Source organism: Acinonyx jubatus, chromosome A3 (genome assembly GCF_027475565.1).
Source record: "Acinonyx jubatus isolate Ajub_Pintada_27869175 chromosome A3, VMU_Ajub_asm_v1.0, whole genome shotgun sequence".
Lineage (NCBI taxonomy): Eukaryota > Metazoa > Chordata > Mammalia > Carnivora > Felidae > Acinonyx > Acinonyx jubatus.
In genome coordinates this window covers 49950249-49965219 of record NC_069388.1, presented here as the reverse complement: position 1 = coordinate 49965219, position 14971 = coordinate 49950249, and the positions used below count along the sequence as shown (strand labels likewise).

At 38.7% G+C, this 14971-nt stretch overlaps 1 protein-coding gene across 3 annotated transcripts in view; it reads right to left on the bottom strand.

Moving 5' to 3' along the window:
- The window catches only part of SEPTIN10 (septin 10), a 65264-nt gene extending 50332 nt beyond the window's left edge, over positions 1 to 14932 (bottom strand). The window contains exons 1-2 of one of the 3 annotated variants that reach the window (XM_053200335.1): positions 14483 to 14932; positions 13688 to 13837 (exon numbers count right to left, since the gene is read on the bottom strand). Coding sequence is in view for 2 of the 3 variants with exons in the window: in XM_015074775.3 (XP_014930261.1) it covers positions 14483 to 14509 (27 nt within the window). In the remaining variant the exon portion in view is untranslated. The remainder of the gene's footprint in view (positions 1 to 13687; positions 13838 to 14482) is intronic. The other 2 variants (XM_015074775.3, XM_053200336.1) reach the window with 2 other exon arrangements.
- Between the last annotated feature and the right edge of the window lie 39 nt (positions 14933 to 14971).

Below are 14971 nucleotides of genomic sequence, written 5' to 3'. Positions count from 1 at the left end.
AGGTTATGATATCACCATTTGTGAATTTGAGCCCCGCATTGGGATTTGTGCTGACAGCTCAGAGCCTGGAGCCTGCTTTGGATTCTGTGTGTGTCTCTCTCTCTGCTCCTCCCCCACGTGAGCTCTGTCTCAGTCTCTCTCAAAAATAAACAAACATTAAAAAAAAATTAGAACTTGTTGAATGTTCAATGTGGGATGTAAAGAGATATAGAGAATGGTTTCCAAGTTTTTTATTTGAGCAACATGGAGGAGGGAGCTTCCACTTACTGGAACTGGGAAGACAATAGAATGAGGACTGTGGAAGGTCAGGAGTTCTCTCTGAAACATATTAAATTGGAAATGCCTATTAGATGCTGAAGTGGAGGTACTAGGTAGGTAGCTGGATAGACAAGTTGAGAGTGAAGGATCTCTAGATCACAGGTGAAAATTCTGAAGTCATCAGTACATGGCAAGTAGTCAATGCTACAGGAAGAGATGAAATCACCCACGGAGTAAAAGGTATTTAGAAAAGAGAAGGGATCACAGAAGTGAACGCTGGGGGAACTCCAACATTTAAAGGCTGGGGAACTGAGGAGCAACCAGTCTAAGTGACTGAGAAAGATCAGCCAAAGAGGGTGAAAGAAATCCAGATATATGTGGAATCCTGGAAGACAGGTAAAGAAAGCCTTTGGGGGAAGAGAGAGTATGCCACTATTATTCCTTTACGTATTGTGTGTGGTTGTTTTCAGGCCACAACAGAGTTGCATAGTTGTGAGAGACCACCTGGCTTACAACACTGAAAATACTATTTGACCCTATAAAGAAAACCCTTACTCTAGAAGATCCTTAATCTAGAAGAATTAGAGGGCAAATAAATGAAGAAAATGTGGTACAATTTCAGGCAGCACCAAGGCCTCTGGAGTCCAGTGGTCATGACTTAAGAGTGAGACCATTCAGCATGATTACCCTCAATCTTATTCAGCTGTGAGGCTGCATGAGCAGAGTCTGGAGATAGTATAATTTCACTGTGTGTGGCTTTTGCCCGTGGAGAATGATGAAGCAAGGAAGGGAACTGAGACACACAAGGAAATGACTATAAATGTTATGAGGAAGGACTTACAACTGGGCAAAAAGGGGAAAGAGCATGGAAGACATGAAGGAAGGGAAAAGGTAGTAGGAACAACAGGTCAGGTCAAAGAATTATGGGACTTGGTACCACAGGGAGTAAACAGAAAAGGTAGGAGGTGTGGCTCAGTGGACTGCCTGGAGGGGCTGCATTTACAGGGAATAACAAGGTCAAGATATTAACCACAAGAAGGACAGGTGAAAGCAGGGAACAGAATACAAGACATTGAAGGAGAAGAGGCCAAAAACTGAAAGGCAGGGTACTGAAAGGATAATCCATGTGGATACTGAAATCCCATAGAATTACCACAGATCTAATGTTGGAGAATCACAGGAAGCCAGTACCTACACCATCAAGCATGGAGGCAGATAAGTTTCAGAGATGAATGTAACAGAGAGATAGTGAGTATACAGTGGGATAGCTGATTGAAAGTCAAGAGAGAATGTTTAGGGAGGAGAGGAGAATGATCTGGAAGTGGCAATGAGGAGTAAAGGGTCAACCAGGCCATCTCCAGGTTTTGTGCTACAAGAGGTATCCATTAGTGACAGGAATCCTTGAAACATAGCTCTCGCAAATCTCCTCTGGGAAAAGTTTGGTCACATGTAAATTTAGTAAAATATTACTATATTCTGACTAAAATAACCAATACGTAAGGAAGGCTAAATCCATTTTAACCCAAGAAAAGCAGTGGGCAGAACTCTTTAGGGAGCTGTGAAACATGACACAGGTAATAAATAAATGAAGTTTTTTATTGCCCCTCTTTTATACACTTTGGCAAAAAGGAGTATCACAGTGTGATGATGCCCTGTTCCCTCTCTATGCCAATCCTTTTGTCCTAGACCATAGTCTCCTTTGGTACTATAGCCTCACTAAGGCCCTACAGGATTTGACCACCATCTATTTCTGCAGCTTCATGTTGTTCTTGATGACCCCTTTTGGCATGTTTTCAGACATGTCAAAGTTCTACCCCAGCAATTATCATTACCTCTGCTTGGATACCCTTTCTATCCTTGGTCCCATACAAAAGCTCCTCCTCTCAAGGAGCTTAGTGAAGAGGAGGCAGTTAAACAAGAAAGCAAAGTGTGGTCATTATCATGAAGGAAAGAGAGTGATGTGAGCCAGAGCAGTCGAAGGAGGGGGAGGGTAGATTTCCAACAAGGTGCAAATGCAATTCAATGTGGAGAGGATAGTGTTTTTTAAAAATGGTGCCAGAGGGACGCCTGGGTGGCTCAGTTAGTTAAGCATCAGATTTGAGTTCAGGTCATGATATCGAAGTCCATGAATTCAAGCCCCACGTCAGGCTCTGCGCTGACAGCTCAGAGCCTGGAGTCTGCTTTGGATTCTCTCTCTCTCTCTCTCTCTCTCTCTCTCTCTCTCTCTGCCCCTCCCTCACTTGCACTCTGTCTCTGTCTCTCAAAAAAAAATGAACATTTAAAAAAAATTTAAAAATGGTGCCAGAATAATTAAGATTCCAATATCTGCCCCCAAAAAACAAAAACAAAAACAAAAAAGGAACCTGGTAACATATACAAAAATTAACTCAAAACAGATTGTATACATAAAACCTTGTGGCCTTAGGTTAGACAAAAACTTCTTAGCTACCACACCAAAAGCATGATCCATAAAAGAAAAAAAATGATAAATTGAACCTAATAAACCAAAAAAGCTTCTGCTCTTCAAGACACTGTTAAGAGAATGAAAACTCAAGACACATACTTTGATTGATAAAACATTTGTAAATTATTTATATCATAAAAGAATATGAGAAATATATATCTTTTTAAAACTTGTACAACTCAATAATTATACAATAACTTAATTTTAAAAATGGGAAAATATTTGAACAGATACTTCACCAGGAATACAGAGATGGCAAATAAGCAAATGACAGTAGCTCAACATCATCACTCATTAGATAAAGCCAAATAAATTACAAGATATGACCATATACCTATAAAAATGACTTTTTAAAAAACTAACAATACTGGCAAAGATGCAGAGCAACAAGGGCTCTCAGTCATTATTGTTAGGAAGGCAAATTGGTACAAACATTTCGGAAAACAGTTTGACAGCTTCTTAAATACATACCTACCATTCTACTCAGCAATCTTACTCCTAGATATCAACCCAGATGAAATAAAAAACTTATATTCACATGAAAGCCTGTATGTGAATGTACACAGTGATTTTATTCAAAACTGTTAAAAACTGGAAACAGCCCAAGTATTCCTCAAATAAAGAATGAACAAACACAACTGTGACACATCCATACAATGGAATACTACTCAGCAATAAAAAGGAACATGCAACAACATGGACAAATCTCAAAAGTATTGCATTCAGTGAAAGAAGCCAGCTCAAGGCTACAATAATTCCATATGTAGGACACTCTGGTAAAGGCAAAACAACAGGAGCAGAAAACTGATCAGTGATTGTCAGAGATGGAGGACTACAAAGAAGCACAAAGGAATAACAGGGGATGGAAATGGTGATAGAAATGTTCTATATCTTTGATTATAGTTGTAGTTACACACAACTATATGTGTTCATCAAAACTCCTAAGACTTTATAATAAAAAAGGGTAAATTTCACTACACATAAATTATACCTCAATAAAAAAGCTTAATTTATGAAGATATAACAAAATTTTCTAACTAAACATAAGTAATCAATTCACGGGAAAGCAGAGGCTAACAAAAACATGTGAGGATAAACTAGGTCATTGAGACAATAAATGATAATTTGTAAGCAGCAATAAAAAAGTAAATATACACCAAAATAAGCAAATGCAAAAGGAGATTAAAATATTTTCTCCAATTGCTCAAATTAGAATTCAGTATGAAGTTCTTTTGGCTCTCAGAGTTAGGTGGAAACTGCAAATTAGATTTCTTTTCTATACAACAGAATCTCTGTTACCATATGACAAGCAGCCTGTCTTCTCCCAAAACAGAGATCCCCTAGAAATGATCTCAATGGCCCATGTCACAGTAGAGAAGAATTAACATGACATCAGTATAAATGTATGGCTTAAGAAGGCTGTTAGAATTAATTGCTTATGGTGGCAACAGACGCAAACTGTTGGAGCACTAAATCACTGCCAAAGCCATGTAGGAGGGCCTGGGACAAGGAGGTACAACGACAACATAAACAGAACAAGACTTCTCAGCAAAATTTGAGAAAGTTAAGCCTCATCCCTCCAAAATGAAAATAACAGTTCTGAGCTCCTAGGGTTGAGAAGATAAATGTGATATTACAACTAAAGTACTTGTCACAGTGAATGCACTTTAGCATTTGGTATTATCCAATTACCCCAGTGGATTTACTCAAAGCAGCAAAGGAGAAAACCATATAAAAATGTATCTTGAATACTTTAACTTTTGCAAAGATCTTTAAAGATTACTAGACCACTAAAAAAAGTAAAAGTATGTACAAAGAAATTGAAAATAATTGGGTAAAGTTCACTTTAGTTTTTAAAAAAAAAAACCTTAAAAAATTTTAAGTGAATTTTCTCTTGATTGGTAAATACAATTAAAAGGCATCTCATGTTCAGGCGTCTGGGTGGCTTAGTTGGTTAAGCATCCAAGTCTTGATTTTGGCTCAGGTCATGATCTCACAGTTTGTGAGCCCTCCCTCGGGCTCCACACTGTCAGTGCAGAGCCTGCTTGGGATTCTTTCTCCCTCTCTCTCTGCCCCTCCCCCCACTCACTCTCACTCTCTCTCAAAATAAATAAATAAACATTTAAAAAAAAAAACAAAGGTATCTTTTTATTTTCAAAACTGATTCAACCATTTCTGGCTTAATCCGCAGTGCAAAGTAACATTCCAGCTAAAAGGTATACATTCAACTAAGAAAAATATTGCTGTGCACATTTTATATTCATCTATGAAAAAAACAGCATACAGATGACTCACAAAATACCTTTCTACACATATCATGATAAACAGAGTAACAGGACTCCTTGCTGTCTCTATAAGCATAGCTCACACAGAAGGTAGGATAAACTTGACCTAGTTCTTAAGAGGAGAGGTAAAAGGAGATCAGAGAAGATGTCTCATAGTTCTCCCATCTTCTCTTTGGTAAACGCCTGGGTCATATGACAATAGGCTGTCTGAAACTAGCTTGAAGGGGTTAGAGCACCCATTATACCTGGCAAGGACCTGCAGGGCCAGATCATCCTCCTGGTCTTACCCCACATCCAAATCTCAAATACAATTATCTTTTCTTTCCCAATGGTAGCCCCTTCTTCTTCCTATGTATATATTACTTTGTTCAACATATGGCATTATTTTAGTTTATTTTTCAATTTAATACATTACTCAAGTCTGATATTCCAGCAAATAATCCTGTGTCTCCTATCTAATTTCTACGTCTGGTCATAAGCATTTCCGGGACCTATCTTTTGTTAACTAAATGATGACTATGCAATCTCTAAAATACTGCCATATATTTACTTTTTTACATCTGTCAGTTGTCTCAGGCTTAGTATCAGATTATGTAGGATTCCTTAAATGGAAAAAGACCTGGGACAGCCTTAAATGGAACTTGGCTGAGAGGGTATATCTTTATCCCTCTCCCCTAATAGAGGTTCTACAGCCTTAGCTCTCCCATGTTCCTATCACAGAAACTACCACTTCCTGTCACTTCAGTTTTCAAGCATCTTCCCCTATAAGAGAAAGAAGTAGAAGTGAAATTCTAAAGCCTAGGGTCCTTCTCCTCAGCTTGTATCTCCCTTAGGATACATTTCAAAAATCTTTCACATGCGGTTTGCCTTTACCTTCCTTTCTAGCCTCAATACCCAGTTCACTTTTTAAAATTTGCCCCAACAATTTATTTACTCTGTAACTTAAAATGATCTAGTGTCTGAAAAAACAGACTGAAAGAAACTGAAAATTCTAGAATTCCCAATGTAATCAATTCATGGTTACTGAGAGAATATGGTAACCATGTTTCTTCAAACCAAGGTCTAAAGGGATCATGTACTAAGACACCTGGCACTGTTCCAGGACTCAAGACTTCTCTAGGTAAAACTGTAATCACACACCTTCATTTGTCTATGATAATATGGTTTATAGGGAGCCAAAGGGAAACCTGTACATCTGACGTAACATTATTTAAATTGAACAAAACAGAGAAGGAAAAGGGGGCTGCCAAAATATAATACTGAACAACTTTAAGACTGGCAAACAAGGGAGGGGTGCCTGAGTGGCTCAGTCAGTTGAGCATCCAACTCTTGATTTCGGCTGAGGTTGTGATCCCAGGATCATGGGATATAGCCCTGACTGGGGCTCTGAGCTGAACATGGAGCCCACTTGAGATTCTCTCTCTCTCCCTCTGCCCCTCTCCCCAGCTCGTGCTTGCTCTCTCTCTAAAAAAAAAAAAGACTGGCAAACAAAATTCACCTTTAAAAGAAGCAATGGAATAATACTGGGCAATGAGAAAGAATGAAATATGGCCTCTTGTAGCAACATGGATGGAACTAGAGAGTGTTATGCTAAGTGAAATAAGTCGTACAGAGAAAGACAGATACCATATGTTTTCACTCTTATGTGGATCCTGAGAAACTTAACAGAAGACCATGGGGGGAGGGGAAGGGAAAAAAAAAGTTAGAAGGGAGGGAGCCAAACCATAAGAGACTCTTAAAAACTGAGAATAAACTGAGGGTTGATGGGGGGGGGGGAGGGAAGGAAAGAGGGGAAAGTGGGTGATGGGTATTGAGGAGGGCACCTGTTGGGATGAGCACTGGGTGTGGTATGGAAAACAATTTGACAATAAATTTCATATATAAAAATAAATAAATAAATAAATAAAATTTAAAACATAAGGAATAATTTTTTAAAAAAAGAAAACAGAAAGAAAATCCTACAGTTATGACATCTTGAAGGGGGAGGAATTGTTTTAAAGAAGGGACCAGCAACAAGAAATTCTGAAATATTAAATAACTAATAAAATGTGTCCATTAAATTTAGCAATAAAAACGTCTTCCTAAGAAAAAAAAAGAAGATGTTCTGGAATGAACTTTGAGTTCTACTATATTTAAATTATTTTAGCTAAATCCTCAATGAAAAATCTCTAGACTGGGGTGCCTGGGTGGCTCATTCCATTAAGCGTTCGACTCTTGATTTTGGCTCAGGTCATGATCTTGCATTATTGAGTTTAAGCCCCTCATCAGGCTCTGAGCTATCAATGTGGAGCCTGCTTGGGATCCTCCCCCTCTATCTCTGCCCCTCACCCATGCATGCCCCCCCTTTCTCAAAATAAAAAAAAAAAACTTTAAAAAAAAGAAAAATCTCTATACTTGCTAAGAAATGCAAAAAAGAGCAGTTAATTTCAAATAAGTGTAACTGCCAAAGACAAATTTTCAAAAATGGGAAGAATATTAGAGCATAACATGCATATTTACTAAAGGTAATACTAACAAAATCTAAATGCTATATCCCAGTCTACTACATCATAATATTTATTTTAAAGGTATTTAAAATGAGAGTTTTTAATCTTTTATTTATGTTATTGAAACTATAAATGTGATTCCTACTTCCCTGATCTTCAAACCAGTAGTAGATACATATCTTACAAGGTGTTAAGTAAATTTTTAAAATACAGCATCATCTAAATCAAATTTCCTTCCAATAAATGACAAGAAATTGTAAAAATTAAAGTTCCCAGTAAAAGAGCTTTTAGAATCAGGTATTTTGTATTAGGAATACTTAAAATCTTAAGCAGAGAAAGCTATATTTAATATGGTTAAAAATGAGGTCTGATACATATTCCTAAAGAGAGAAAATCTATTTGTAGTAAAATATAAAATTTTAAAAGCACCCTTCTTCTTCCTCCTCTTCCACACACTGAAATACATACATACATACATACCAGTACAAATAGGTATAGTCTGGGACTATGTTAGGATCAAAATCAGTCTGGAAATACCTAAAAGGTATGACACTATCTGTGTCCAGCCTGGATGAAGGTGGAGCTTCACGAAACCATAAATGTAGACTAAGAAATAGCTCCTGGCTACCTATAAGAATTCATAATTTAAGCATTTAACATTGAACAAGAATAAAATGATTCAAGGTGAACTTATTTTCCATATAAAATATAATCAACATCTGTCCTCAACAATATAAAATCATGGCTATGAAGGATACAAAGAATATTACAGGCTCTCTTCCTGAAGACAGATCATTTAATAGAGGGGGAAAATGCAAGGCTCATTACAATTTAACTGATGCAAAAAGTTAAGTAACAATACAAACATAAGTTAGGAAGTATTACAAGGTAGCATGTGACTAAGTGGCAAACGAGTAGTATGACAGATTGTCAAGGATTAGAATTCTCTGGAAAAGTTTTAGAGAAGGTGAGAAAGGAACTTGGTCTTTCATTATCCCATAATGATTATAGGATATGGATCAGTAGGAAAGAAGTCTCTCCAGATGATGAAATGAAAATACATCAAAGCACTGAGGTGGTCATTAATTCCAAGACATGAAAGTAAAGAATTAAGAATCACAACTTTGAAATGGAAAATAAAATGAGGGAAGCCTCTAAGATACAAACATCCTCACTGAAAGATAACTAAAAAAGAAACATAAGAGTTCTGAAGCATTGCAGCTGAAAGAGGAAATGACAAATACAGATAAGAACTGAAAAAATATGGATACCATTTAAAAGTTTTGGTAAGTGGGAATTTAAAGGTGCTTTTCTCAGGAGAAAGGAAAAGGTAGTTAATGTTATTTCAAGATCTATTATCGCAGTCAGCAATATATAACTATATAGTCAAGATCTTTTGAAATAAAACTTATGCAATTACTAATAAGGGGCATCCTGGAGACTGGCAGAAACAATATGCCAAGAGCAGATCTCACCATCACCAGCTATGATTCCATCAGCAAAATACAAAACTTTCAGAGTCTTGATGTCCTCTTCTCTTAAAAAAACAAAACAAAAAAAACCCTGGAAACCTGAGTATCAAGCGAGATTTAATATAACTCTTTAAATAATAAAGGTAGAATGAAAATGAAAATAAAACATACCCAAATTTGTGGGACACAGCTAAAGCCAGGCTGTGAGGAAAGTTCACACCATCAAGTCCATATATTAGAAATGAGGAAGTCTCAAATCAATGATCTGAGGTCTGCCGTAAAAACTTAGAAAAAGAGCAAAATAAACCGAAAACAAGCAAATGAAAGGAAATAAAGATCATAAATCAGTTATATTTAAAACAGAAAAACAAGGGCACCTGGGTGGCTCAGTTAAGCATCAGACTTCCGCTCAGGTTATGATCTAACAGTTTGTGATATCAAGCCCTGCATCAGGCACAGAGCCTGCTTCAGATCCTCTGTCTCCCTCTCTCTCTCTGCCCTCCCCTGCTCCTGCTCTCTCTCTCTCTCTCTCTCAAAATAAACTTTAAAATAAATGAATAAATAAATAAAATAGAAAAACAACAGAGAAAAATCAATGAAACAAAGCAGGTTCTTTGAAAAGATGAATGAAATTGACAAACTTCTAACAAGACTAACCAAGAAAGGCAGAAGACACAATATAACCCTATTAGGAATGGAACAGGGAGGGATGCCTGGGTGGCTCGGGTGGTTAAGTGTCTGACTTGGCTCAGGTCAAGACCTCACACTCTGAGTTCAGGCCCAGCATCCAGGCTCTCTGCTGACAGTGCAGAGCCAGCTTCAGATCCTGTCCCCACCCCACCCCCTTCTCTCTGCCCCTCCCCTCCACCCACATCCTTTCTCTCTCACACAAATAAAACATTAAAATTAAAAAAAAAAAAATGGAACAGGGAATATTATTACAGGCCCCAAAGACATCAATATAAGGGAATATTATTAACAACTTCATACACATAAAAATAACAACTTAGAAGGAATGGATCACAAAACCACCCGCTACCGCAACTCACCCAATATGAAATAATATTAATAGCCACATAACAACTAAGGAAATTAAATCTGTAATTTTAAAACTATAAAAAAGAAATCTCCACGCTCATATGGTTTCACTAAAGAAGTCTATCAAACATTTAAGGAAGAATTAACACCAATACTATACATACAGTCTCTTCCAGAAAAAGGAGGGAACACTTCCCAATTAATTTTATGAAACTATTATTACCCTGATACCAAACTAAATAAAGACAATACAAAAACCTACAGACCAAAATCCCTCGTGAATTTGACAGAACATCTACAAAAAAATCTACATCAGTGATAAAAGACTGAATGTTTTCCCCCCATCACAAACAAAGCAAGGATGTCTGTTCTCACCACTCTTATTCAAATAATGTTACAAGTCCTAACCAGCATAAATAAGGCAGCAAGAGGCAAACAGACTAGAAAGAAAGAAATAAAACTGTCTCTATGTGTAAATGACAAGATTTTCTATGAAGAAAATCCCAAGGAATCTAGGAGGAATCCCAGTTCCTAGAATAAATGAATTCAGTAAGGTCAAAGGACACAAGATAAACATACAAAAATCAACTGTATTTCCACATGTTGACACTGAATATGTGGACAATAAAATTAAAAATGCAATACAATTTACAATTGCTTAAAAAATGAAATGGGTTTAAATCTAGTAAAACATACAGGACTTGTATGCTGAAAACTACATAATGCTGATGAAAGAAATGAAAGAAAATATAAAGAAATTGGAAGAGATACCATGTCTATAAATTGGAAGATTCAACAGAGTAGAGACTTCAATTCTCCCTAAATTGATATACAGATTTAATACAATTCCTATCAAAATCCTACCAAAATTCTCTGTAGATATAGACAAGACTATTCTAAAACTTATAATGAAAGGCACAGTAACTAGAATAGCCAAAATAATTTCTGAAAAAATAAGAATAAAGTGAGAGGAATGTCTACTCCATTTCAAAACTTACATAGCTACAAGAATCAAGACTATGTGCTAGTGCTAATAGGGAACCCAGAAATAGATCCACACAGGTATGTTTAAATGGTTTTTTGGCAAAGGGCAAAAGCAATTCAATAGAGGATAGACAACATTTTCAATAAATGGTATTGGAGCATCCATAGGCCAAAAAATTACACTTGATCTAAGTCTTATACCTTATACAAAAATTAACTCAAAATGGGTCATGGGCTTAAATGTAAACACAAACCACAAAACTTTTAGGAGAAAAATAAGAAAACGTTTGAGATCTAGGGTTAGGCAATGAGCTCTTAGACTTGACACCAAAAGTATAATCCATAGGAGGAAAAACATAAAATAGATTTAATCGAAATTGAAAATTTTTGCTCTGCAAAAGACTCTGTTAAGAGGATGAAACAACAACAACAACAACAACACAACAGACTGAGAAAACATTTGCAAACTATGTATCAAGAAAGGACTAGCATCCAGAACATATTTAAAAAGAAAACTCTAAAATCAACAGTAAACAAAATCCAATTCAAAAATGGGCTGAAGAAATGAAGAGACATTTCACTTGAGAATATGCAGATGACAAATAAGCCCATGAAAAGATGCTAATATCATTAGCCACTAGGGAAATGCAAATTAAAACCACATACCTGTGATACATACATACATATATACCTATCAGAATGTCTAAATAAAAAATAGAAACACTAAATGCTGATGAGGATGTGGATTGATCCCTCATAACATCTCTGGTGGGAATAGAAAACAGTACAGAAACTCTGGGAAACAGTTTAGCAGTTTCTCATTAAAACTAAACATGCAACTGCCATGTGACCCAGCAACTATACTCCTGGCAATTTATCCCAGAGGATTGAAGACTTATGTTTTCTTTTTTTATATATATACTAAATATAATTTATTGTCAAATTGGTTTCCATACAACACCCAGTGCTCATCCCAACAGGTGCCCTCCTCAATGCCCATCCCCTACTTTCCCCACTCAGCCCTCAGCTTGTTCTCAATATTTAAGAGTCTCTTATGGTTTGCCTCCCTCCCTCCCTCCTAACTTTTTTTTCCCCTTCCCCTTCCCCTCCCTCATGGTCTTCTGTTAAGTTTCTCAGGATCCACATTAGTGAAAACATATGGTATCTGTCTTTCTCTGCCTTACTTACTTCACTTAGCATAATGCCCTCCAGTTCCATCCACTGAAGACTTATGTTTTCATTAGGTGACATTATATATTACTATACTGGAATGTTTATAGAAACCTCCTTCATAGTAGCCCAACAATGGAACTACCAGATGTCCTTCAAACAAAGGTGGTATATCCATACCATGGAATACTACTCAGCAATTAAAAGGAGCAACTCAATGACACATCCAACAACCTGGATGAAAGCTCCAGAGAATCTTGCTCCATGAGAAAAAAGCCAATTCCAAAAGGTTATATACTATGTGAGTCCATTATATAACAGTCTTGAAATGAGAAAATTATAGAAATAAAAAACAGATTAGTGGTTGTCACGGGTTAAGGAGGAAGTGAGGTAGAAATGAAGTGGATGTGGTATAAAAGGGAAACTTGTGGGATGCTGTGATGATGGAAATTTACCTTCACAGTATCAATGGCAACGTCCTGGTTGTGGTCTTGTACTATGGTTTTACAAGATGTTATTATTAAAAAAAAACTGGATAAATGGTACAGAGGATCTCATTATCTCTTAACTGCAAGACTGCACCTGAATCTTCAATTACTTCAAAATAAAGTTTAATTAGAAAATAAAAGTACACTTACTATTGCAAAATAAGTACAGCAGTTGACAAGCAATCCAACACCAATTAAATGAAGTGATCTCTTCAGCTCAAGTTTAATTCTGAAGATGACTGTGAATGAGTTTATAAAATATTTTCCTCACCCACACATGCACACAAAGCAACTGTAATGCAGTTCAGACAGAAAAACTGATATTTCTCTAAACATGTGACAAAAGTGTCCAGAGACCTGGGCTGAATCAGGGAGAAAAATCCTTGTCCAGGATCTATCAAAGAAACTGGCTGTGTAACTTTCCACACATCACCTAATCTCTCAGGCTACAATCTGAACTCTGTTTCTACAATCTAATTTAAGAGCTTAGACCAGTAATTCCCAAACTTTTTGGTCTCAGGCCCACATAGAGCTTTTGCTTACCTGGCTTACAACCATTAATATTTACAGTGTTATTAATTAAAACAGAAATTTCTTATTTTTTTAAGTTTATTTATTTTGAGAGAGAAACAAAGACAGCAAGCAGGGGAGGGAAGAGAAAGACAGAATCCGAAGCAGGGTCCATGCTGTCAGTGCAGAGCCCAACACGGAAGGGGGGGATGGGGGGGGGCAGGCAACCATGAGATCATGACCTGAGATGAAACCAAGAGTCCCAGAGACTGAGCCACCCAGACACCTCTAAACAAAATTTTTTTAAAGGACAAGTACACACATTAGCCCTCAGAATGGTGAGGTCATTCCACATCATGTAGCCTCTGGAAAACTCGTTTTACACTCATAACAGCAAGAGTGTGAAAAAGGCAAATAACAGCTTGGTATTGTTACAAAAATAATTGTGACCACACTTTGGGAACCACTGGCTTACTATATCAAGTGACGTAAATATATAAGTGATTTTAAAAGTATAAAATATTGTGGGTGCCTGGGTGGCTCAGTGGTTGAGCATGCCACTCTTCCTCTCTGGTCAGGATTCCAGGGTCCTGGGATCCAGTTCTGCCTCGGGCCAGAGCTGAGCAGGGTGTCTGGGTAAGATTCTCTCTCCCTCTGCTCCTCTCCCCTACTCTCTCTCCCTCTAAAGTAAAAAAAAAAAAAAAAAAAGTATAAAACATTGAACAAATTAGTCACATACATCATTTTAAGGTTCAAGGGTGCCAAAGCAAAAAACAAAAACAAACAAAAAAGGCTCAAATCGTAAAGAGTAAGGGAAGAGTATACAAATGTAAAATATTACACTACTATTGCATTAATCTGTGCCTCCAAAACCGTTACAAAAATGATGGATCCACAATCGCTGTTTCAGATTTAACTTTTGGCTAGACAGAGAAGCCGTGCAAAAAACTCCCAGCCACTCCAGCAACGTGGGGTCGGGAGGCTGGGGAGTCCGCCCTGTGCCTCCGCTTCTGGCAGCGGGAACAGCCCCGCTCCCTGCCTCCCGCGCTAAGAGAGAATCCCTTCTCCCAGCAGGGTCGGACCATCCGGCCTCGGGAGCCCGGGGATGACCGGCCGAGAGGGCAATGGGAGCTGAGAAGCGGCGCGGCTCACAATCCCGGCCACGACTGGACGGGGCCTGACTGTGTTAAGGGGCCCCAAGCTCCGGACTGAGGAAGATACGCTGGGACCCTGGGAAAGGCGGGGCGGCGGCCCGGGGAGTCGGGCCCAGGGTGGAGGGGGCAGCGCTTGGCAGCGGAGGGGTCGTGAGGAGTCGACAGGGACTCACCAGATGCCGCGCCACCTCAGAGGTCATGGTCCCGAGCGGGAGCTGAGCGGAGGCTGGGGTCTCAGCGAAGTGGGGTTTCAGCCCGGGCCCCCGAGCGTAGCGTCCCGACCGCGAAGGGAGCAAAGGGGCGCCGGGAAGAGTTGAACGCGCGGGGCGCGGACCGCAGGCGGTGTAACGGGCGAGGCCAGCCTCCGCGGGAGAAGGGGGTAGGGGTGTCCGGGGAAAGGGGAGGGGCCAAGTCTAGTAGCCTCAGTGACGCGAGGGCAGAAAGCCAGAGGGCTAAGGCCCCGCCAGGCAGGGCGCGCGACATTAACCGCGCCAAATAGTTGCGCGCGTGCGCGAAGGGAGCCTCTCTCAAGAGTATCCCCTCGACGCCTCAGAAGACGACAAACCCAAGCGGAGGGAGAGTGACTGGAAGAGATTCAGGACCTTAGGAAAATAGACGCGCGGAAAAAAACTCAGCCAGCAGGCGGCGGGTGGGTGCAGTGA